Source organism: Pseudoliparis swirei, chromosome 6, assembly GCF_029220125.1.
Source record: "Pseudoliparis swirei isolate HS2019 ecotype Mariana Trench chromosome 6, NWPU_hadal_v1, whole genome shotgun sequence".
Classification (NCBI taxonomy): Eukaryota; Metazoa; Chordata; class Actinopteri; order Perciformes; family Liparidae; genus Pseudoliparis; species Pseudoliparis swirei.
In genome coordinates, this window is record NC_079393.1 from 4,141,129 (window position 1) to 4,166,263 (window position 25,135).

A 25,135-nucleotide genomic window follows, 5' to 3' on the forward strand; every position below is an offset into this window, starting at 1 on the left:
AAAAGTAGAATATAGGAGAATAATTGCAATAAAACCAGAGTAAAAGTAGGAGGTATCTCTAAATTGTACCATATTTGAGTAAAAGTACTAATTTCAATCACTGCTTAAGTCTAAGGTGTTTTAAAATCAAAAATGCAAATATATATTTTCCAATCCATGGTGGAAAATTCACAAATTGCACCCACTTTGTGCTTCGTCTCTTATCAGGTGTGTTTTATAAGGCCGACACCTGAAAACAGACGTTTGTCACCCACACCTGAGGTTATACTAAAGGTTGTTTTCACAATGTTCTACAAAACAGGCCTTAAAGTGAATAAATACTTGGAATGTTATATCTTTTTTCCCCATTATATATTTATATATATATATATATTAATAAAATAATGTTTAACAGGGTTTCAAAATCAAGTACAATCAAATAATCACACTTTTTTAATGTATTTATTAGAAATAGCATTAGCTGTACACTGCCCTGTGCACCATAAACATAAGAAAGTGCCCCCCCTCCTCTCATCTTTTCTGGTTCAGGGAACAAAATAGCAGAACTCCAGTTATCAAAATCCTATGTACACATAAAAGCTAAGTTCTTTTGTGGAAAAAAAACACGGAGGAAGACTTGTGATTTCTCTCGTTGATGTATCGTCCAATTGAGATGTTATTTGTCGTTTAAAAAAAAAGAAAAATCCTAAATCATGGTCCATAAAGAGTCCATCAATCATCCAGGCCCGGCGACTCTCCTTGCTGTATTCTTGATGCTATTCTGATGGCTTCCTCCAGAGAAGGCTGATCGCTGAGCTACAGAGAGGGAGGAGAACCACACATTAACACACATACTGATTAATATCACTGTTAATTGATCACTACGACGGATTTACTACGAAACCCCCCTTTGAAATGAAACACCGGCTTCCGTCACATGTTGTTGAAAAGGTGCGAAAACATCGTTCGCCTTGAAATTAACATGACACAGAAAGAGCCGACGGGGACGCATTAAAAATGGGTTTTCCAGAAAGATTTTAAGCATGACACATGCAATCTTAGTCCCTTTGGGGTTTTAGGCATGAATAGTTAATTTAGGTATTTAATTAGTATATAAGTGGTTTAAAACACATTTATTTTTGAATGGATTAAAGAGTATCGTCTTTCTGTGATGTGGAGATTTTGCAGATTTCGCACTGGTGATCATCATGATTTAGATTACACGTGAACTCGCACATCCGGGTCGTTAGGTTTGGTTTATTCTGGAAATGTACCGGCAAGAGGGTGGAAAAACACCTACACCTACACCCCCCTCCAGCTGAAACCTACCTACCTAAGGCTTGTAGTTAAGTGTTAAAGCGAATAGCTTCACAGGGTGGAATTCACTTAAATAACTTCATGACTGTCACTATCGTTTAAAACTCTTAAAACTCTTGTCAGTATTATATAAAACTCTTAAAACTCTTATCAGTATTATCTAAAACTTTTAAAACTCCCATCAGTATTATATAAAACTTTTGAATCTAATTTGGGTCCGATTATACAATACTTTGATAAATTGAAGACTCTCTCATTAGATTCAAAAAACATTTCTGCCTTTTCTGTTTCTTTTTTCTTATTTACAAAAAGGTGGGGGGAAAAGCTATTTAAGTATCTTGACGCTGTTGTAGGAACTAATAATAGCAATAATTTACAATTTCTCAAACTCATTTCTGGTTTCTGTTTGACTATATTACCTCCTACACTATTTTCACTTTTGTGTAATACTTAAACTACTAATACTGTAATGTGCTTTTTGACAATTGAAAGGGGGGGGGGGGGGAAATGAAAAATGCCAAGTGCAATGTATAAATGTGTACTCTGCTTTTGAGAATGAACACAATTTATTAAAGAAAGTATTATATAAAACTTAAAACTCCTGTCAGTATCATATAAAACTTAAAAAACTCCCGTCAGTATCATATAAAACTCTTAAAACTCCTGTCAGTATCATATAAAACCCTTAAACTCTTGTCAGTATCATATAAAACCCTTCAAGCTCCGCCTCTCCTCCGCTGTGACTCCACCCACCTGCACCGCGATGTGCGTGCCGTTGGAGGTGGCCAGTAAGGTGACGGCGTGGATGTCCACCTGCTCGTGGCCGTAGCCGCCCTCCTCCACGGTTTGGAACGCGGCCATGTCCGGCGTCATGATGGCCACCTGAGGGAGACGAGGGACATCCATGTACACACAAAATGTATATAGATTAGGGCTGTGAAACGATTACAAATTTTAATCGGATTAATCACAGGTTTTTGTGGATTAATCATGATTAATCACATATTACCGATATTCTCGGTATATTTTGTGAGAACATAGAGATTTATGACAAAAGACGGATATATACATTTATACATTCTTCTATACAATGGTGCTGCAACTCAGCAGTTATTTAGCAGTTTTCTTCCATATGGAACATTAATACATCTTCATCCTAAACAGAATGTTTAACCCTCCTGTTACCTTTCGGGTCAATTTGACCCCATTCAATGTTTAATGTCGGTGTTCTTTGGGGTCAATTTGACCCCAGGCTGTTTTTCACTGTGTCAAACATATCAGAAATATCAACTTTTTTATTTATTTAAAGGGCTATTTAGGTAGTCAACAAACAAACATAAAGTACCTCACACTTAAACTTGGGAAGCAATATTAATTCTAATAATTTTCTGGAGGTTTTAATTGCTGGGGTCAAATTGACCCCGAGGGTAAAATATGTTAGTAAATGTAAAGGTAACAGGAGGTTAAACAGAACATTTTTCTCTTGTTTGTCAACCATTAACTCCACCATGATACAATCTAAAGGCCTCTAGTCTTCCTCTAGCAGCTGCTGAGGCAAACTGACTGTGTGGGTTTTCTTCATGAACTGGGCCGTGATGAAAGGGACGGCGGGGACACCGCTGCAAAGCTGAAACCTCACCGGCCCGGACAGGTGGACAGATTGACAAGTGACTTTTGTTTTGCTCGGTCCCGATGCGCGCGCACGGAGCTCTGTGGCGCGAGACGGAGATCGATAAGTGTTAACGCAACGCGAAGAGACAGAAATGACATGCTGCTGTGGAGATACGATCAACAACAGACGTTTAGTTTAATAAAAGAACAAAGACGTGCTCTAGAGAACATGTCAGGGGGCGGGCCAATCTTTTTAATGTCATGCGATCTACCAACACTCGACTGGCAGGTCGCGATCGACGTGTTGAGACCCTGATCTACAGGAAGTAAAAGTCGTAACAAGGTTTCCGTAGGTGAACCTGCGGAAGGATCATTACCGATGAACAGACCGTCTGCATGAGAGCGGACAGAGTTCAGATTGAAGTGGTGGATTGGAAGCTCATTTTGCAAGTGACTTTTTTTTCGTCCCGACGACCAACAACAGACGGATTGGAAGCTCATTCTGCGCATGCGTTAAATGCGTTAAAAAAACAAAACTAGTTAAACCTGAAATTGAATTAACTGAGTTAACGCGTTATTTTTCACAGCACTAATATATATATATATATATATGTTTCCAGGTTGTCCATGACCGTACGAACCTTGTGTGACACATTTAATTATTTCATCTACACGGTCTCCTCGACAATCGATCGGAAGTTTTGGTTTACCTGTTCGTCCGAGCCGTCCGTCGTCACCATGGTAACCGTGTGGGAGCCTTGCGACGTCAGCTCGTGTGCCGGGATGGTGATGGTCGTGCCTTCTTGGGTTACCATGGTGATCGTGCCACCCATGGCCTGCAGGTCCGCGTCGGAGATGCTCACCTGAGGCGAGACAAAGAAATACAGAGTAAATCCTCCTGAAACGACACTTAAATATAATGCTCAACAACAACAACAACAACAACTAAAGTAGTGTGCAACTAAAATACCAATTTACATGACACTTGTTCACTTTTACGCCATTGATAACTGTGTTTTATGTTTAATTTATTCTTATTTATTTTTAAATGTCTTGTTTTAAATTAGAAATGTCCCACTTTAAGCATCATTATTACTTTACTACTTGATGTCAATGTGATGAAAATCTACCCAATTCAAACTTTTCCCCACATTTTATTTGATCAGATAAATGTGAGTAACGTTAGCTAATGTAGCGTTAGCGTACATGCAGCTACTGTAGCTAACGTAAAGTGGTTTGAACGACTTTTAAAACTTTCTTCAATAAATATATAATCTAAATAAAGTTTATTAGTATCGTTTCAAGCTTTAAACACTGTATGACATTTGTAACGTTAGCTCACCATTAGGTTAGCCTACATGCAGCTACTGTAGCTAACGGTAAGTGGCAGATTTAAAATGAATTCAAGCAATAAAAACAATAGAGTGGTTTTGACGACTTATAATCAATCTAGTGTTGTAAACACTTAATAACATAATACTTAACGTAAGTACACAACTCAACCAACTGTTCAACACAGGTCAAGTCATTTTAAGACATTTGAAGGCGTAAATCTTACAAATTATACCTCAAACTAAAATAAGAGTTGCAGCTCTGGAAATCTTGCGACTGTAATTAACAGATGTTTTTTTTTGACGTTGACATTTTAAGACCCTCGAAATCAGGATTCCGGCGCCGTTTGCGACGCCATTGCATCGACAACTACCTGCTGTTGCGTCCCGTCCTCCTGCGTTACCAAGGCAACGTGCTGATGACAAATCATTTCCGAGCCGTCCACGGGAAGCTGCTCCGAGCCGGAGTCGTCCGCGTCGACCACCGCCGTCGTGTAGGTGACGTTGGGGTCGTCTATGGCGTCTGCAGGTGAGAGTGGAAAGATTTCGCCGTTTGAGAACTTTGTCCACGTTCGTTTCGTAATTAATTTCAAACTTTATTTTCATTCCGTCTTCTTTTCCCAAGCAGGATTTGAACTGGATTGTGTAGTTTCATATATACGCATTTCTGCTTAATATGGTCCCATTATTCCATTTGTTGACATTACCCACAATCCCTGAAGGATTTATGAATGAACATTTCAAGCAACAACACTATTTGATATTTACAGTGAATTATTAAATCATTCTTTGAAGATGGGCTTCAACTAACAACTATTTTTCTTTTTCAACAGCTTATATATTAAACAACTAAAAAAAATCTTATATATATATATTTTATCCATTGTGTTGTTTGATCTGACCATCAGTCCAAAACAAAAACATATTCTAAAGCATTAAATTGTCAGGTTTGTTATGAGCTGCTTTTTGTTCATTTTCTGTCAACAATTCAATTTATTCAACAATTATTTTCTCTATGGATTAACATGCCAATTGTGATTTTAATTCATAATATGTTGTACAAAAGTGTGAGGAAAAAAGAGATAAATCCCCATTGATTCAGACGGCTTATTTTACCCTAAATATAATCAGTTTATAAGTATATGAAATTCTCCCACTGATGATGCAGCTGCAACCAGAGCATTCAGCATTGATGCTTTAACCCTCCTGTTACCTTCAAATGTACCAACATCTTTTACCCTTGGGGTCAATTCGACCCCAGCAATTAAAACCTCCAGAAAATTATTAGAATTAATATTGTTTCCCAAGTTTAGGTGTCAGGTTTGTTTGTTGACTACCTAAATAGCCCATTAAATAAAAATAAAAAGGCCCGCCCCCTCCACCCGATACATCCGGACTACTTGTTCACGACGATGGCGAAATATGCAGATCACCATTAAAATCTCACTGATTGACCTTAAATTGGAAAGAGATATCTTTGTGGTGTTTTAATAGCTTTATATTACTTCTAAGTACATATTTTTTATATCAAATTGACCCAAAGAACACCGATGCGTACAAGTTGTGTACAGGAAAACATATCATGTGAATTTTATGTTTACCCAATTGTCCCGAATAAATTAGGAAACGTCATGAAATATGAAGCAAAAAAAAAGATGTTAGTAATTTGTTTAGAGATGTTAAACATTGAATGGGGTCAAATTGACCCCAAAGGTAACAGGAAGGTTGCAAAAATGACCCAAACGATGACTAAAAGTGGACTTATCGTTGCAGCACTTCATTCCAGTCTGATCTCACACGTCTCACGGTCTTGTGACCACCGACCTGTCGGGGGTTCGAAGTAGGCCTCCTGCTCCTCCTCGATGGGCTCCGTGTCGTTGTGCGCGGTGCGCTTGTGCATGGCGAGCGTGGAGATCTGCTTGTAGGTTTTCCCGCAGTGGTTGCAGTTGTACGGTTTGCAGGGCGTGTGGACCACGTGGTGCTTGTAGAGGCTGGAGTACTCCGTGAAGCGCTTCTCACAGCCGTGCACGGTGCAGACATACGGTTTCTCTCCTGGAGGAAAGCGTGGAAAAGCAGCTTTTAATTGGCTTTTGCAAAACCTGGAATAATGCTGGAATCTTAACCACGGTTTCGTGAATCATGACACAGTTTCGTAGTTCGTGGACGTGACTCACCGGTGTGTATCCTCATGTGGTTCTTGTAGTTGGTGGCGCTGGCGAACGAGCGCCCGCAGCTGGGCTCGGAGCAGTAGTACGGCCGCTCCCCGGTGTGCGTTCGGATGTGGACTTTGCGGATGTTGGAGGTGGTGAACGACCGGCCGCAGCCCTCCACCGGACATTTAAAAGGCTTCTCTCCTGCGGGCGAGATGATGGGCGACATGTTGACCGATGGGTTTTTCAGGACTTTAAAACAAATTTCCATGACCAAACATTTTGTGAAATCTCGGTGTATTCATGAAAAAGTGAGAAAAATGTCATATATTTAAACTAACAATGATCATTCCAAAGCATACAGTATAACACATTAAATGACTCAAATGAATGAGGGACAATAGTTTGATTAAAAGAATCAACATTTACGTCTTTTCAGTTACGGTGCGTTTACTTGCAGCGCGGAAAATTTGCGCTGCGAGTATGAGAGAGTATGCCGGCTTTATATGTTAAGCGTCACTCTTTGAAAAGCATATTAATTATTTAAAAATCAGCGTAAATGAAACATATGAATCCAACACATTTACATGACTTTTCCAAAACTTTTGGAATTTTTTCCCTCCAGGATTTTTCCAGGTCTGGAAATAACCATTTACAAATTCCAGGACTTTTCCAGGTTTTCCATGACCGTACGAACCCTGTCATCGGGACGTCACGGTGTTAAAGGCTTAGCCGTCATTCCAGTTGTACATCTCCATATCGTTCTAAAATATATTTAATAGGTTAAATTATATATTTTTAAATGTTTTAAACAATGCTGTGACCAGTTTTATCTGTACAAGAATAACGACTCGACTGCGAGCTGATTTCAAAATGTCTCGAGGAGGAGGAGTGCTGGTGTTCTATCGGTCTCTCCCAATGAGATAAAACCCTCAGAAAAAAAGTTTTATTCAAAAATGAAAACCGGCAGCAGCCCCGAGTCGAGCGTCTTGTGATAACCGCGCGCCGAAAAAGTACTCCAGCACTTTGTGGGGGTGTATCTATGCTCATTAAATAAAAGACACGCACACACACACACACACACTTTCAGGCGTCACGGTGCACCAGAAGGATTTTGCTCTGTGTGTACCTGTGTGGGTCCTCGTGTGCTTTTGAAGGTCTCCAGATGTTTTAAAGGACTTGCAGCAGTTCAGCTCTTGACATCGATATGGCTTCTCCCCCGTGTGTGTGCGTGAGTGACTCTTCAGTCCGTACCCTGAAAGAAAAAACAATCCATGAAAACAGAGAACTCCAGAGTTATGACTTTATTCCTGAGTTAATCAATAAACCTCAGTCCAGATTGAATTTGATCAAAACAGTGATTACAGCATTTTCTTTCAAGGCTTTTCAACAAAACAATAAAGAGTTCCAAAGTAATCCCAAAAAATAATCCGACGGAGGCTCTCTTTCTTCTCTAAATTGTGCAAAAAAATAAGAAATACGAAATACAGAAATGTGTAAAATTGCTTAAACAAAATAAAGCAATTGGCCTGACTGTAACGGTGTTGGAAGGCGACCAGTAAACCAAAGTTAATACAGTTTCCATAACCCCTGGAAAAAGATTACGTACATAATTAAATGTAAAAACTCCTTTTGAAGACGGGTGAATGTGCCGAGGTGTAAACGCAGCTGCTCCCTTTATACCATGTCTCTGAAGACTGAAAGTGTGGATTTTACCAATGTGGGAACGCTTTGAAAAAACAGAGGAAACCCTCTATTTTTGTCCTTCATTTATATCTTTCGTATTATTATTATTATTATTATCCGTTATTATCTTTCGTTATGTCTTACATGTGAGAGAAGGCATTTTAATTTTGGACAATAATTTCTGTCCCTTTGATATTCTTCTGGGTGAGAACACATCCACTTCTTTGTTAATAATAATGATAATAATAATAATGATAATAATAAAGATATTTTTGTTCTTGTCCAGATATTCTTCTGGACGAGAACATGTCCGCTTCCCTGTTACTACTAATACAAATTATATATATATATAAATAATAATAATAACAATAATGATAATAATAAAGATATTTTTGTTCTTGTCCAGATATTCTTCTGGACAACACGTCCGCTTCCTTGTTACTACTAATAAAAATAATATATATATATAATAATAATGATGATGATAATAATAATAAAGATATTTTTGTTCTTGTCCAGATATTCTTCTGGACGAGAACACGTCTGCTTTCTTGTTACTCATAAAAATTATATATAATAATGATAATGATAATAATAATAAAGATATTGCTGAAAGAAATGGCTTTAAAAAGGTCAACAAGACAGATCAGAGAGGAACAATTATTTTATAAAGCTACCTGTTGCAAACTTCTTTCCACAGCCTGGATAGTCACAGATGTACGGCTTGTCTCCAGTGTGCGAGCGCTCGTGTACCTGCGCGGACACACAACAACAACAACAACAACAGAAAAACGTAAACAAATAACGTCACAGGAAGGCACTTTTAAAGGGAAATGTTTCTTAACAATCACACACATACAACAGCCACACTCGCCTTGAGGTGGTGGGCGGTGGTGTAGAGCTTTCCACAGCCGTCGTATTCACAGCGGAACGACTTCTCCCCGACGTGTGAGGCCCTTGACGACCGGTTGTCTTGACCCTGCAGCACAATCTGGAAAGACATGCGAGTTAAGACTCCGCTAACAACAACAACAACAAAGAAGAGAAAGTAACGGATAAAGTTACCCGCATGTGGATGCCGTTGTCCACTTCCACTCTGCCGAAGGAGCCCAGCGGGTTCTCGATGTTCTCGACCTGACGGGAAGACGACGGGACACTTTCCCGTTACAGTTGTGAACTTTCACAACCAGACGCACACAGGTGTCATCCACATCCGTTACACACGATGAACCAGGACTGTGAATCCATTCCAGGATTCAACATTCAGGCTTTTTTTCTCTCCTCCACTTCTCTTGGTCAGAATCTTTTTGCAATTAGCAAATGACAACAAAGGTCACGTTTAATCTTTATTTAAGTCAATTCATCTGGAGTTTCTCCATGTCGTCTGAAGTCTAAACTCTAAGAGACACTTCTATCCTCAGCTCCAGGAAAAACTATGTCTTTAATTATTCTTTTTAGAGCGTTTGGATTTACAAGCCCAGTTGGGCATTTCACTTGCCCAACTGGCCGATCCTTATTGTTTTATCCACTGAAGTTTATCCACTGAAAGCACCACTTTAATGTTTCGTGTGTACTGGAGATGTGCTCGTAAGTTTTGAAATAAATCTTTCAGTATAATAAATAAATAAAAATCGCCGATAGAAATCTTCCGTCCACCAACAGTCGTCTTTCCAGTTTATAAGGGCACAAGCTGAACCACAATATCACTATACATATTCCAGCTTTTACTAAAAAATGTACTAAAATAAACAGAAAAAGATTAATACAAGTTAAGAGTGGCAATGTCAAAGAAAATAAGTTTAAAAAAATTAGAATAAATAATTTAAGTCCGGGTGCATTGAATGTAATGCCACTGAAACAGTTAAATTAAACATAAAAAATGTAAAAGAAATATACGTGAAGAAAAAAATAGCAATAAAAATGACTCCAATGTTATTTCCAGAGCCGTTTAGCATCAATATATTCTTCCAAGCCAAAACAACAACAACAACATGTGCAGTGGGCCAGCGTGCTCACTACCTTGGTGGTGTAGTGCTCCAGCACGCTGATGGTCTCGGGGTCGATGACCGTGGCCTCGCCCTGCAGGTCTGCGATGGTGCTGTCGGCCTGGATGGCCAGGATGGTGTTGGACTGCGGCATGTGCACCGTGTGCTGGATGTAGGCGGTGCTGCCGTCCTCCAGCTGCACCTCCTGCAGGCCGCTCTGCTCATATTCATCTGCTCAGAAACAAGGAGGAGAAGGACGTTCACCAGGAGGAACTGGGCTCAGGAAGAGGGTGAAAACAGAGGGTTATCGCTCAGGGCGGGCGGATGGCTTCCCCTCATGAATGTAGTCAGACGTACGGTTTCTTTGGACTATGAAGCTGTAAAGAAATACAATTATGGGTCTTTTTGTTACATCTCGTTGAGCTTTTTTTAAATTCCCTTTGAAAAACAGGGCACATATTTTAAAAACACTGTCCCTCAGAAATGCCACAAAGACTGCGAACACTCAAAGAATCAGATCTGAGCTACACCCACACTGTATTTTACATTTAAAGTGAATTATGTAACATTTAAAGTAGCTAACTCCTGATTCTTCTGAGGTTACTCGTACACGGCTTCTCTAAAGGTTGTACGAGGGCATTGCGGAAAGAAAGAATGAGAGTAGGAAAACAAAAACAGTGAATTACAACTCTTCCCTTACTGTATTTTGTGATGTATTTGGTGTTAAAAATGAACAAAACAACAACAAAAACATTCAAACTCTTCCGACCGATAGAGCGTAACAATGTTAGTATTTTTATTACCGTTTTCTCTTGTACATCCACGTGTTATTAAATCTAATAAAATGGAACAAAGGACAAAATGTACTTGGTTCATGACCTTTGGCCGTGTGGATGTAGGCTGTCGTTCCGTCTTCCAGCTGAACTGCTTGTCCGTCTTCCAGCTGTAAGCTGTCCCCTCCTGAAACAGAACAGTGACCTCCGGCTTAGCCCCGGGGTCAGCGCGTCTTCGCGGCAGTGAGACGGCGTCGACGTCGGTCATGCATCACCTTTGGTCATCGACACGTGCTGCACGTAGGCGGCGGAGCCGTCCTCCAGCTGGATCACCTGGCCGTCCATGATCTGCCCGTCCGAAAAGGACTTGGAGTCGTGCTGGATGTACGCCGTGGAGCCGTCCACCAGCGTGACGGCCTGCAGGCTCACGGTGTCCATGCTCTCCATTGGATCGCCGTCTGGGGGAAACGATGTGGGAGATTACAAGTCTTGAAGCGGGAAGAAAAAGAGCTTTTGGAAGATGGGAGATCGTGTTATGGTTACCTTCGCATTGAAAATGCGGAAGGTAATGTTTTGATCGCCGTGTATTTATTTATTTGTATGCGTGTTATTCGCATAAAAAAAAGTTTTAAACCGAATCGCATGAAATTTGGTGGGATGATTGGTTATTATCCGGGGACCATTTGATTAGATTTTGGGATCGATCGGGTCAAAGGTCAAGGTCATGAAAAGGTCAAAATCTTCATTTTACCATAGCACGGTCAATTTGTATCCAATTAGCATGCAACTAATGCCAAAATGTTCATAACTCAATGCCCAATCTTGTGATATGCGAAGGTATGCGCTCTACCGAGTGCCCGTTCTAGTTGTACATGCATCGCTTAAAATACACGCGTGATCATCTCAGAGCTCAAGGAGGCTGTAACTGGTCGGTAGATAATTCTCCTTTATGTGGCAAAACATGCACATTTAACATCGACTTGAATAAGATGATGAAGTGAGGGTTGTTTTGTTTTGCATCCCCAATTTGGGTTGAAATACTATTTATCTGTATGACTCTTCTACATTATTATGTTTGTTATCATTTGTATCTTAATATTCTTCCTTTGCAACTATCTGTTTATTAATGAAATGTACGCAAGATAATAAACAATAATGTTTATTTTTTTATCGAAAATCAAAGTACAACACAAATACATTGGAACTATGATTCTATATTTATTTGTCAAGCAGCAAATTGTTTACAGTAGATGATCTTAAAGGTTTATATTATTCTAGTTATCTATACAGGGTTCTTACACATGTTGACCAATGGATTTCCATGACTTTTAACCAAATTTCCATGACCATGCTTCCTTGACACGTCTCGGTAACGTCTCCTCTCCCATGTTTAAATGTCTAATGTGTTGCCGCCACACAGAGGAGCCGACATGGTTAAATCTACACTTCTCTTGCATAGTAGAATATCCCGACCGCTTCCCGAGCTCTGGCCAGCGAACTTTCCAGTTAAGGTGCGTTCACTTCAAAAACATATTAATTACTTAAAACTGGGCATAAATGAACATGTGAATATAACACATTCCCATGACTTTTTCGGAATTTTTGTGATTTAAGTTTTTTTCAGGACTTTTCCAGGCTTGGAAATGACCATTTTAAAATTCCATGACTTTTCCAGGTTTTCCATGACCGTACGAACCCCGTCTATAGTATGCATCTGTGCTTTCCCCGCTTGTCGTATTTACTCCGCGAGCATCTTCGCATATGAGGAAATAAAATCTGAAAGTACGGATCATTTGTCCGGCTGTCCATCTCGAGCCGAATTCCACTTTTCTGGAGAGCTCACCTCCCACCGTCACGGCCTCCGTCAGGCAGAGCGTCACCGGCTGCCCGTCCGCATCGTGGAACTCTGCCATCCCCTGGGAGTCCCGGTTGATCTGGGCCAAGAGCATGCTTCAGCTGCTGGAGACACAGACAACACCGTCTTTAACCGCGTACTGGCGTCCGCATGTCGGCAAACACACAGAGGGAAACGTGTGTGCGTGTGTGTGGACAGCAAGTGCAATGATATAGAAATATACAAGATAAAAGGAGAGAACTGACTTAATAACGGTCGCACAACTAGATTTTAACGCGTGACATCAGAGCTTTTAAGATCCGGGAATCCAGGATTTTTCCTTTTTTTGAGAGTTATTTTCACACATGAAATGATCACGCACTTATTTTTTTATTTTGCACATGAAACCGTTCCATATTACATCATTACATTTTCCATTGTCTTGGTTTTGTGGAGCATGTCTCAGACACATCTTCTACATTACATTATAATAAACAGCTGTAAATATTCCATTATATACGAGGGGCTCATATTGGCGTTAATCTTGGTGTAAAAACAATAACAAACCAGACCTGCAATCGTAGCTCACGTGTTTTCCTGTTTGTTCTCATTTAAATGTAGTTTTCCGTTAGTTAGTTTTGTTTTACCTTCGTCTTCTGTAACATCACATGATTTTATGTTGCGTCGCCCGCTATAAATTGTTTTGTATTAAATGTCTGCATTATACTTTACATGACACTTAGCCGTGGTTCCCCAAACTTTTAAAAACCTCCATGTTTTGGTTTTACCTGTTCTAATTTCACACGTATCTTATATTGTTTTTTCAATGACTATTTAAACAACATTTGAAACACTGGCACTTTTACAGCAATGTGGATCAATGTGAATTGTGAAAATAAATAGTATTATACACACTAAACTCAAAGTATCTTTAAGTGGACATGATAAAACCAGCAAATAGAGCAGTCATATTTAGATTCATGGTGGGTAAAGGAAAAGCTGTTTTAGTTTTTATAAAAGGACAACATTACGGTAGCTTTAGAATAATAAGCAGCAGACATAACGCTAACATAAACAATAGGGGGGGGGGGGGGGGGTGTTTGGGATGCATATAAAAAGTATGGTATAATGACAATACTCAAAGCGAGTAGACCGTGGAAGATGTGAGATCATGATGTTATGGTTGTACATGGAACAGAGATCATAGCCCTTAAAATATACTTTAACATTTAAAAACAAATCCAAATTAGGATGCAAGTTCTCAGATACACAAACGTATAAACAGAGAGGACTGTGAGGTATGACAATACTTCACAGATTACCACTGAGACATAACTTATCAAACTAGACAGTTGCAGTCACAGCTGTGTAAATATTAAACTTTTTTTATGCTAATGAGTGCTCTCATTTCATCTCAGCTGTTGTTTTTTTGGCGCTTGATATTTGGAGCCTAGCATTCGGAGGAGGGGTGAGCTAGCGACGACGTTAGCGCGACTGTGACTGGAAGCGTGTGTCCCTCCGTAATAAAACGTTATTAAACCTCCCCGTCGAGTGCGGTGACGCGGCTCTGCTCGACCGACCCGGTACGGTCGGACTGCCGTAACGTCACGTCAACCGGGGCGGTTAGCCGCCGAGCTAACGGATGCTAACCGAACCGCTGCTGTCACGACTCTTGTTTTTTTTCTTTTCTCTTTCTTTCTTTTATTAGCGGCAGAGCAAAACGGTTCGTCTCGCGCACGGTCACGTTAACGAGAAAGCGGCGGTTGGAAGTCCAACGTCCGGAGTCTGGGTGGACTCTCGGCAGTTGGCGGTGCTCGCTAGCCGCCTGCGCGCATAGCTCCCAGCCGAGCTACTCTACCTCGGAAACAAGAGCTAATTAAGGATAACTTCAGCATTTTGACTCGCTGGATGTCATTTTGTATTTCTCGTTAAAACGGGCTTTCCCGTCCGCCTTTTGAATCCCGATCGCAGCCTGCCACTCCCTCTCCCTCTCGGAGATGGCTGTGGGAATAATGCATACTGGGTAAAAAACAATTTATATACTAACCTCCGAAAAATTTCCAACAATTCCTCCTGTTCGACCACCATGCACCAGTGCAGGAAACGCTACCCGCGCCGGGAACATGTATGACGGCAGAACGCGCCGCGCGATGGCGCCCGCCCACCCGAGATTCAGACGCAGCGATTGGTCGAAGAGATCCCCGCCGCCGCTCCGATTCGTCCGTTCGAGGCGGTGTTGCCGTTATTCAGCTTCCCGGGCCCCTAGGGGACGCCAATCCGCGTCAATTTTCGTATTGTCTCCGGGCTTTTTGGCCAGAAAATGCGCAACGTCGTAGTTAGTTTAAGCTTCAATTCAAGACGACGTCCAACCGAGACTTTGGGTTGTGAGCCACGGTGCGCCACATAAGCTGGTTAGATGGGTTCCCCTGCGATACAAACAGCGATGTGTGGGCATGTTTTTCGGCATCCATGTTGAAAAACAAGGTCGTGTGGGTAAAAAAAAAGGGGGGATGTGGGCAATGCAGTGAAGAAGGGAGGCTCGGAGAGATGCACCGTGCAGCTGACACCTGACAGGAAAAATACACATCCTAAGAACACGTCTATATAAATGGACCAACACTGGATTTCAACTCGTGTATATGTAGAAAGATAGTGGTGGAAGAAGTGACGTCACTCAGATATTTTACTTCAGTAAAAGTGTATACTTTTTTTTATTCAAGTAAAAGTTGCAATACTTTGCATTCGTGGAAATACAATATAAATCCTGCTTTCAAAATCTAACCAAAAAGTAAAAGTAGACATATTAGTGTAAAATAGCACACACATTTACTTAAAGTATGCTAAAAGTACCAATAAGTGTGCTTAATGCAGAATTGCCTATTTCAGAGTAATTACTGGATTATAAATAGTAATTTACTTTAATGTAGCTGGTAAAGGTGGAGCTAATTTGTATAAGAGGCCTACTGTTGGGTAACTGAACGTATACAACTTATTAGTTTAATTAGATGTTGTGTCCCTCTAATATTTGCTGACAAAATGTGTTGGAGTAGAAGTAAAAAGTAGCAGAAAATGGAAATAGTATTCCAGTTTGTACTTAAGGAGAGTATTTGAATAAATATACCAAGAACTATATTCAACCACTGATAGATATATGGATATATATTCATCTTTAATATCATACAGTGCCCTTTTAACAAATGAACACAATATGTACAACGTTCTTGAATACATTTAGACAGGTGCAAGACAATTCAAGTTTTAGAAGTAATTAATTGACTAAAAGCCATCGTAGGGATTATAAATGTGCATGTGTAATATTACAGCAATATAAAGTATTAGTATACCTCAGAGATCATCACTTGGATCTAATACAAGTCTATTTTATAGTTGTGGATCTAAAATCAAACACACATTTAGACTCTGCTCTTTTTAACTAAGTGGAGCAACGTGCACACGTTTACTTTCTATTATATTTCTTGTTGGACCATATATTTATTTATTTTTTATTTGTTGTACAGTTATTTAAAAATAAAAATAACAATACAAGTTTAAATAAAAAAAATAAAGAAATTCAAATAAATAATTTGTGTTGAAAATAATGTTTATCTCGTTCAACAACATTATCTAAAAAAATCTGCCGGAGTCACGATTCAATAAAATGACGTATCTGCTCCATGTTGAAGCTGCCACGAGACACACAAACATAACCGGGAGATACCATCAAAGTAAAAGCTCTCATTCAAAATTATTTTTCCTAAATGGCTACAGCTTGAATAAATAAAGAAAAAAATATATTTTTTAAAGTCATGGCGGTCTTCCATCTCAAAACTTTATTCAATATTTATGCATTTCAATGGAACAGTTTATCACAAATAATACATTTGCAAGTTGTTGTTTTTAATCCGAGTTTTACTTTGAAGGTTCCGACCAGAAGTCGTGCTTGTTTCCGGTCTGACTTGACGATGGTGGTGGGGGTCGATGATGATGGGGGTGACTCTTTAACTCATCACCGGGGGATTCCTCGTCATAAACTCACACCGGGTGGAGGCTACAGATTCAGACCGCCGTCATGTTCACCGGGACGCGGACTGAGAGCCGCGGGGACTCGGGCGTCCTGGACGCGGCGGCGCTGAGGCAGCAGAGGAGGCTGAGGCAGGCGATCCAGTTCCTCCACCGGGACTCCGCAGACCTGCTGCCTCTGGATGGACTGAAGAAGCTCGGGACCTCCAAACAGGGGGTGAGCCTCTTGGGCCTATTATAGGGATATATATATATATATATACCATAGGATACTGTGTTGTGTCATTTTACTTTATTTCCATAATAATACAGACACTAAATTATCTTACTTATTCATTGAAAACATTTAGAAGTACGAATGTTTTTGTTTTGTTTTATACATAATAATATGTATTTATTATTTATTTTTCTGTATTTATTTATGTCCATTTTGGGGCTTTAGGCTAGAATATTCGATTAAATTAGAAGTATATTATTTATTATATTATTTATTCATCTCCAGGGGGAATTTTATCATTTTTCTTTTCAAATATATGATAAAAATAAAATAGCAGGACATATTAAGAATTTAAATAATGAAGGAAATGTACAAAATTAAAGTGTAAAAAATAAAGTGAAAATGTAGTATACAGCACATTATGAAAACATGAGTTACTGTTATTTTATTTCCAATAAATTATAAAAATAAAATAGCAGGACATATTAAGAATTTAAACAATGAAGGAAATGTAATAGATAATATATTATATTATTTATTATATTATTTATTCATCTCCAGGGGGAATTTTATCGATTTTTTTTTTACAATAAAAATAAAATAGCAGGACATATTAAGAATTTAAATAATGAAGGAAATGTAACAAATTTAAGCATAAAAAGTAAAATTAAAATGTAGTATACAGCACATTATGAAAACATGAGTTACTGTTATTTTATTTCCAATAAATTATGTATATATAAAAAACCCCATCTTGTTTTCTTGAGTCTAAATCTTTCATGTTTAATTAATATTTAATACATTTATATTTACATTGCATATAAGAAATATTCTACATATTTTTAGTTAATCTATATACATTTACCACATTATTATTATTTATTTGTGTTGAAGATAATGAGATGAGAACACATTTTCCTGACATTTAAAAAATATATTTATTTTTTCTCTTTTTTAATCGTATAGCAGCCACATCATATTCTCCAGAAGCGCCTGCTGGAAGCCAAGCGGTCCCAGGGGAGGATGAACGTGTGCGGGGTGACACCGACCAACGGAGCGGTCCTCCTGAACTGCACTCGCTTCCACTCGGATGAGGAAGAGGAGGAGGAAGACTTCATCTACGTGCCCTGCGAGGTGAGCGAGTAAAACGTACATTACGATGACATCACCGGAGGGATAATCAAAAGAGGATTATGAGACAATTATCGCAACGCAAATAACTATTTGTTGTTCACAGTGTTTAGGACAGGAAGTGAACGTGCTGATTGACACCGGCTGCCGACTGAACCTCATGTCCTCCCTGACGGTGGAGAGACGAGGGTGAGAGACGCCCGTTGGACACGAACATCGGGGGGTCCCCCTTCGAGTGTTCGGTGATTCAATGTTGTTGTTGTTTACTCCCGAAGTTTGAAAGATCTGGTCGAGGAGAACAAGATGGAGACGGATGGCTTTCCATTTCAGAGGAAGCTCTGCGTCGACGGACTCATCCGAGAACTCAGCGTGAGCCTCGGGCCCCTCAGCATAATGTGCTCCTTCGCCATCGTGGGTAAGAGGGAAGAATATTATCAAGATTTCAGTGACTTTGTTTACGAGGTCATCGACCAATAACACGCGTTTGCTTTGCAGAGAGCAACAGACCTCTGATGTCTCTGGGCAACAAGACATTGAAGTCACTCAAGGTAAATCCTCCCCAGACTCCAGTCATCCAATCACAGTGAAGAACATCATGCACCGACATACACACCATTGTGTTGTCACCATGAGGCAACAAACAAACACGCATGTATGTTTCATGTGTTGTTGTTTGGGGGCGGCTTTAGCTCAGTGGGGTAAGAGGGCCGTCCCTCAACCGCAAGGTCGTGGGTTCGATCCCCGCTCTCCCCATTAGCTGCAAGTCGAAGTGTCCTTGAGCAAGGCACTGAACCCCCAGTTGCTTCCCGGGCGCTTCACCGCAGCCCACTGCTCCTTAATAACTAAGGATGGGTTAAATGCAGAGAACTAATTTCCCCTTGGGGATTAATAAAAGTGTATATTTATTTATTTTATTTATTTGTTGTTGTTTTTCAGTGTGTAATTGACACTGAGAAGCAGATGTTGGTGTTTGGGACGAGCGTCAGGGAGCAGCTTCAGTTTGCCAAGAAGCCGTTTAATGAAAGGTAAGACGTCGTCTTTGAGGAGTAATTATACTTCATACTCACAGATAATCACACTTTTATGGAGAATATATTATAATATAAATACAACATTTCGACAAAAACACACCTTTTGTTTCATTAAACACTTTTCATGGTGTTATTGTCAAATTTGTACACAATTACCCCCCCAAAATATAAAATATTTATATTAAGATTAAATGTATTTTTATTTATGTTATTATTCTTACTAATAATAAAATATTTTTTTGCAAAAGGTTCACACATTAATGCAACCACATTATATGGTAAACATATCATCTGAGGTTTGGTTATATTTTATTTGTACTGCTACTGCACCATATAGAGTGCATTAAGTACCTTTTATAGCGCAATATTTATATTATATTTAAATTAAATCTATTATTTTATTATTATTTGTATTGTTATTAATGTTATTTTTGCTATTATTACTAATAATAGTAAATTCACATTAAAAAAAATATTTATTTTTGGTTATATTTGACAAATATTCTACAAAATAATCTGACCAAGTTCTGCCTCTCCCTCTGACTTCAGAGACCTGTAACAACAACAACAACAACAACAACAATGACTCACAGTCCCTAACAGCAATACAAGTACTCACTCCTACAACTCGACCCCTCGTTGGAGAGCCTCGGCTTTCTCCCCTCATGCATTCATTCTCACTCTCTCTCTCTCTCTCTCACTTCCTGTTTGTTTGCTGCCTTCACGACTCCCACAATGCACTAGTGTTTATTAATATTAGTTTACATAAAGGTTTACACACAAGCAGCCTCTCATGTAGCAGCCAGTCGCCTCCCGGTAGCCGAGTGTTTAGAGGACGCTTTGTGCCGTTACGATAACGTGTCGTGCCGTAGACTTAAAGATTCCGATAGAATTGTGATTTATAATATATTGTATCCTACGAATAAGTGTCATCGAGTAGTATTCTACGTTCTTAGCAGGGTTCATACATGTTGACCAATGTATTTACATGACTTTTAAATTAATTTTCAATTACTTTAAATTAATTGTAATGCCTTTTCAATGACTTTCAAAGACTTTTCAATAGCTTTTAATTACTTTTAATAGCTTTTAATTACTTTTAATTACTTTTAATGCCTTTTCAATTACTTTTATTGACTTTTCAATGACTTTCAATAGCTTTTAATTACTTTTCCATGACTTTTCAATGACTTTTAATGGCTTTTAATGACTTTTCAATTAATTTCAATTAATTAAAATGACTTTTAATGACTTTCAAATACATTATATTGACTCTCAATGACTTTTAATGACTTTTTAATGACTTTTAAAGCAAATTTCCATGACCAAATATTTTGTGAAATCTTCGTGTATACACGAGTATAACCTTAAATGACACAATAAGACAATAGTTTGATTAAAATAATACATATTTATACAAATGTTTATTACTTTAATCAAACTGCGGAAATTAACATATGAATATAAAACATTTTCCATGACTTTTCCAAAAACTTTGGGAAATTAAATATTGTTAAAGGAATTTTCCAGGCCTGGAAATAAACATTTTAAAATTCCATGACTTTTCCAGGTTTTCCATAACGGTATACAAACCCTGTCGTAGCTGGAAATCCATCTCGGAGAAAAAGTTCCGGGAGGATTTGACGTGCAACTGATGAACTTAGCACAATGTATTGCATACAACTGTTTATCTACTGTGTTTTATAATGTTGTAAATGTATTTTATAGTCCAATAAACAAATACCTGTCTTTGCATCTGAAGGCACTGGATATCAAATAAAAAATCCCAAATGAGGCGAAAGGTTTCTCTGCGTTTCTCACAGGAAGTTGAGCTTTTAAAAAAAAAAAAGAAGATAAATCTCACTCGGCCTATTTCATCTGAAAGTGGGCCGTCCAACTCAAATAGTTTTTTAATGAGACGTGAGACAGAAGAAATGGGTCTCGAGCCGCAGAGAGCAGCTCCTGTGGGTCAGCTCACCTTTTTTTAGGGGCTGGTGAACAGAGGCCTCCTCCTCCTCCTCCTCCTCGTCTCCATGGAAACCGACGTCAACAGTGTGGCGGGTGTTGTCGTCTGCAGCCGGCTGTGAAGGTATTGCACAACTTTTAGAAAAACACGATAATTGTATTTCCTGCTACCGTGAGTTGTAAACAGTACGTGTCTTTTATTCAAGTAAAAGAAGCAATACTTTTCTGTATATCTAAGTAAAAGTACAACAAATATTATCAATAAAATGTACTTCAATGATGAAAGTCAAAGTAACCTATGGGAATGGTCCCTTTCAGATATCCTAATTATTATTATTGGATTATTATTAGTGATTTGTTAATTATACGTCAGACACTGTTGTTGTCTATAGTGCAGTTTCATATTTCATAAATCAACTCGGTTTTGTAGAAGTTTAATCTGTAAAATGTACAATATGTCTCTCTTAAATGGAAATTTAAAATAAAATTAAAAAGATTAATGGAGTAAAAAACCAGGAAGTAATATGACTTAAAATTCAAAAGTCAAAACATTTAACTGAAAATAAATTGAAAATGAAAATAAATGAAAATAATTGAAAATGAAAATGAAAATAAATGAACGTCATCGCAGTCCAGAGATGACCTCCGGGCCGCCGTCGGCCTCCGAGGCCGCGCTGGTCCGTCTGCTTCTGGGCGGGCGGAGACGCAACGTCACGTTCGTCGTGGACAGCTCGGAGGGCGCGAGAGCTGCTCTGGGGTCAGTGAAGCGGCTGCTGATCCGGACCCTGCTGACGAAGGCTTCGCTCAGGGACTCCCTGTTCAACATCGTGACCTTCTCCGGCGAGGTCAGTGGGGTCACCGAGAGGCATCGGGCACACAGAGCCTCTCTGGAGAGTCCCTCTCTTCTTTCTCTGCGCTTCCAGTTGAGCTGCTGGTCCCACCGCATGCTGCCCTGCGCCCCGGACACCCTGTACCTGGCTCTGTCCTGGATCCACTCCATCGGCCGCGGCCCCGGCGGGCGCCGCCTCCTCCTCCTCCCGGCCGCCCTGAGCGTGGCCCTCGCCGACCCGGCCTGTCACGCCGTGCACCTGCTCTGCACGGGCGTCCCCGACGGGCCGGGGGCCTCGTTCACGGGCCTCCCCGCTCTGGCGGCCGGGAGGCCCGTGAACGTCTTCTACCTGCAGGACTCCGGGGGCCGGATGGACGGCGACGCCAGAGACCAGCTGCAGTGTCTGAGCCGGGCCACTAGGGGGAGCTGTTACGAGATTTCAGTTGGTTTGAATGGAGTGCTGGAGACGGTACAGATTCGAACCCAGAGACTGCATGCGTCCTCAAATATAACAACACACACACGGCTTCTACATGTGACTGTGGAAGTATGTTATTACAACATATTTACTCGATACTTTGATGTGACTGCGTGTTTCCATGGTTACCGTCAGGTGATTCCTCTGTCTGTCGTGGAGACGCGATCATCGGCGCCGACGATCTCCCCAGTTAGGAGTCGCTGTCCGTCCACTTCAGTCTCGATCCCACACAAGACGCCATCGCCGCCGCTCAGGTTGGTTTCCATGGTTACATCGATGCCCAAATTGAAGCATTTAGCTCATGACAAAACATACCTGCAGGATGATGCATGTAATACAACGTAGGGGGCTGTGGATGCAATGACACACCTGAGTTATATGCGTCTGTGTCTGTGTGTGTGTTTCTTGGCAGCCTGTGGTCACCCCGGTGCAGTCTGGGTAATCCATGCACGCCGTCTGGTGAACCCGGGGGCGGCTTGTTGGAGTTCTACACAGGAGGCCGAGTGCTGGCCAGGAGGGAGGAGGACGGTCTCTACTACCTGGGGACCGTAACACAGCAAGTACAGGTGAAGAGACGCTGCACGCTCAGATGCGGTGACCTCTGCGGTGACCTCTGCGGTGACCTCTTCTTAACCGCGCGTGTCCAAACTCAAGGTCGCCGGAGGAATTTGGGTTGTGGAGTTCGACCGTCCGGGGGGAGGCGGTGTCCCCCCCCCACGAAGGCAGGTGGTCTGCTCCCTCGACATGGCGAACCACGGCAGAGCAGGTCGCTCTCGTCGCCCGGGGCCCGGCGATGCTGTGCTGTCGCCGTGGGAACCGGATCTGAGGAGATACGGACCGGGGAGAGTGATGGCCGCCGCCGCCAACGATGGTTTTGGAGGTAAAAAGAATTCTAAATAACGATATTATCGCAATATCGCAATATTTTTTAAATTGAAATAACAATGTTACTAGTCAAATTCATCTTTAACTTGAGATGATTTGTGATTTTAATGTCTAGCCAGATGTAAATTTACTCATTAAAGTTGAAATAATTTCATATTTTTGAGTTACTTTTATATTTCTCACCAGACTTTCTCATTACGTTGAATACAATATCGTTTTTTAAGTGTTCTACAAGACACAGCGTGGTATTATTATTGTTATTATTTACACAACAAGCACTATTTAGGCCACTAAACCGTCTTTGCAGTCGACGGCGCTGCCGGCCTCCGGGTTCTGATGTGGAACCGCTGCGTGTCTCTGGTTCCCTCCGGGCTGGTTTCGCCCGTTTCGGCTCCTCAACACGACAGAATAGTCCGGGAGCTCCGGCTCCAGACGTCGGCCTCCCGTCGAGGCTGCAGCTGGCTTCCCTCCTCCTCCTGCACCTCCTCCTCCTCCTCCTCCTGCACTCCCCAGCCGCTCTGCACCGGCCGCTGCCGCTCATTCCCACCCGGCTGTGGGTCCGGCTTCCGGAGGGCGGAGTGGGATGAACCGCCGGACCTCAGAGATACCGATGTGAGGAGGGGTGACCCCGGGGTGCCCCCCTCCTCCTCTTCTTCCTCCTCCTCTTCATCTCTTTCTGAGGATGAGAGCAGAGCGCTGAAGCCGAGGAGGAATCAGCCGCGTCCTCCCTGGAGGTACTGGAGGCGAACCGGGTCGGAGCCACAACTCACACCGACAGGTGGGAAAACACACACGATACACACATGATACACACATTCATACAGACATTCACACACACATGATACACACGTAATACACACATTGACTTTAAGATCCTGCTCCATGCATTCAAGGCCATCCACAACCTCGCCCCTCCATACCTGTCTCACCTCCTCCAAATCAACATCCCCACCCGGTCTCTCAGGTCTGCCTCCTCCATCAACCTGACTGTCCCCCCAGCTCGTTTGTCCACCATGGGGTCACGAGCCTTCAGCCGCTCTGCCCCTCGCCTATGGAACTCTCTCCCCCCTGACATCAGAAACATTGACTCTATCACTTTATTCAAAACTCACCTCAAAACTCACCTTTTCAGGCAAGCCTATGGCTGACCTGTTCCCCTCTTGGTTGCTCTGCTGCAGACTGTTTTGCTTTTTAACTGTTCTGCTTTTTAATTGTGTCCATTTTTAAATATGTTGTACGGCGACCTTGAGTGCCTTGAAAGGCGCCTTATAAAATTAATGTATTATTATTATTATTATTATTCATACACACATGATACACACATTCACACACACATGATACACACATGATACACACATTCATACAGACATTCACACACACATGATACACACGTAATACACACATGATACACACATTCATACAGACATTCACACACGATACACACGTAATACACACATTCACACACACATGATACACACATTCATACACATGATACACACATTCATACACACGTAATACACACATTCATACACACATGATACACACACACGATACACACATGATGGCTAATCATACAATGCCTTCTGATTTATACAATAAAAATATGTGTATATATATATACTCGTTAACCGTCAATTATTCAAATCTCTATCTGGTCATGCTTTTATATTTCAGATCGTTCGGCGAGGACGTCAAGGTTCGTCTTCCTGGCGCCACGGAGCAGCGCCTCGTCCAATCACAGCGCTCCATTTCGGTCACTTCCGGGTGCAAAAGGAAGAAGAAGAGCGAACGTCAGAGACGTTTTCGCGGCGACCGACTTCAAACCTCGACCCCCGGCGAGCCGGCGGCCGCTCTCCGTCGGCGACGCCCGCCGCTCCTCCGTGTTCTCGCAACCCGTCAGCCAATGAAACGTC

At 41.0% G+C, this 25,135-nt stretch overlaps 3 protein-coding genes across 9 annotated transcripts; 2 read left to right on the top strand and 1 right to left on the bottom strand.

Annotated features, from left to right (window-relative positions):
• Positions 1 to 422: 422 nt before the first annotated feature.
• Positions 423 to 14,834, bottom strand: znf143b (zinc finger protein 143b). Of its 2 annotated transcripts, none has more exons than XM_056417852.1 (15): positions 14,714 to 14,834; positions 12,676 to 12,788; positions 11,108 to 11,290; positions 10,939 to 11,019; positions 10,094 to 10,290; positions 9,140 to 9,208; positions 8,949 to 9,065; positions 8,752 to 8,827; positions 7,518 to 7,643; positions 6,413 to 6,592; positions 6,063 to 6,290; positions 4,613 to 4,761; positions 3,618 to 3,770; positions 2,050 to 2,178; positions 423 to 795 (listed from the first exon to the last, which is right to left on the bottom strand). In XM_056417852.1, exons 2-15 carry the CDS (start codon positions 12,779 to 12,781, stop codon positions 712 to 714), a joined length of 1,878 nt encoding a protein of 625 aa, XP_056273827.1. In that variant the 5' UTR covers positions 12,782 to 12,788; positions 14,714 to 14,834; the 3' UTR covers positions 423 to 711. The 2 variants fall into 2 exon arrangements, with proteins under 2 accessions (XP_056273827.1, XP_056273826.1); XM_056417851.1 differs by having other exon boundaries at positions 12,676 to 12,791.
• On the top strand, positions 12,781 to 21,181 carry LOC130195986 (nuclear receptor-interacting protein 3-like). Of its 4 annotated transcripts, none has more exons than XM_056417861.1 (8): positions 12,781 to 14,689; positions 16,587 to 16,903; positions 17,870 to 18,037; positions 18,141 to 18,223; positions 18,310 to 18,449; positions 18,530 to 18,582; positions 18,971 to 19,059; positions 19,615 to 20,860. In XM_056417861.1, exons 2-8 carry the CDS (start codon positions 16,736 to 16,738, stop codon positions 19,622 to 19,624), a joined length of 711 nt encoding a protein of 236 aa, XP_056273836.1. In that variant the 5' UTR covers positions 12,781 to 14,689; positions 16,587 to 16,735; the 3' UTR covers positions 19,625 to 20,860. The 4 variants fall into 4 exon arrangements, with proteins under 4 accessions (XP_056273836.1, XP_056273837.1, XP_056273838.1 ...); XM_056417862.1 differs by lacking the exon at positions 12,781 to 14,689 and adding an exon at positions 14,988 to 15,077; XM_056417863.1 differs by lacking the exons at positions 12,781 to 14,689; positions 19,615 to 20,860 and adding an exon at positions 21,054 to 21,181 and having other exon boundaries at positions 16,227 to 16,903.
• A 193-nt stretch (positions 21,182 to 21,374) lies between these two features.
• c6h11orf16 (chromosome 6 C11orf16 homolog) lies at positions 21,375 to 25,133 on the top strand. 3 transcript variants are annotated; one of them, XM_056417850.1, is made up of 6 exons: positions 21,390 to 22,328; positions 22,473 to 22,591; positions 22,750 to 22,903; positions 22,992 to 23,217; positions 23,530 to 24,000; positions 24,897 to 25,133. In XM_056417850.1, the coding sequence occupies exons 1-6, from the start codon at positions 21,630 to 21,632 to the stop codon at positions 25,127 to 25,129; spliced, it is 1,902 nt and encodes a 633-aa protein (XP_056273825.1). In that variant the 5' UTR covers positions 21,390 to 21,629; the 3' UTR covers positions 25,130 to 25,133. The 3 variants fall into 3 exon arrangements, with proteins under 3 accessions (XP_056273823.1, XP_056273825.1, XP_056273824.1); XM_056417849.1 differs by having other exon boundaries at positions 21,393 to 21,875; positions 21,954 to 22,591; XM_056417848.1 differs by having other exon boundaries at positions 21,375 to 22,591.
• The last annotated feature ends 2 nt before the right edge of the window (positions 25,134 to 25,135 follow it).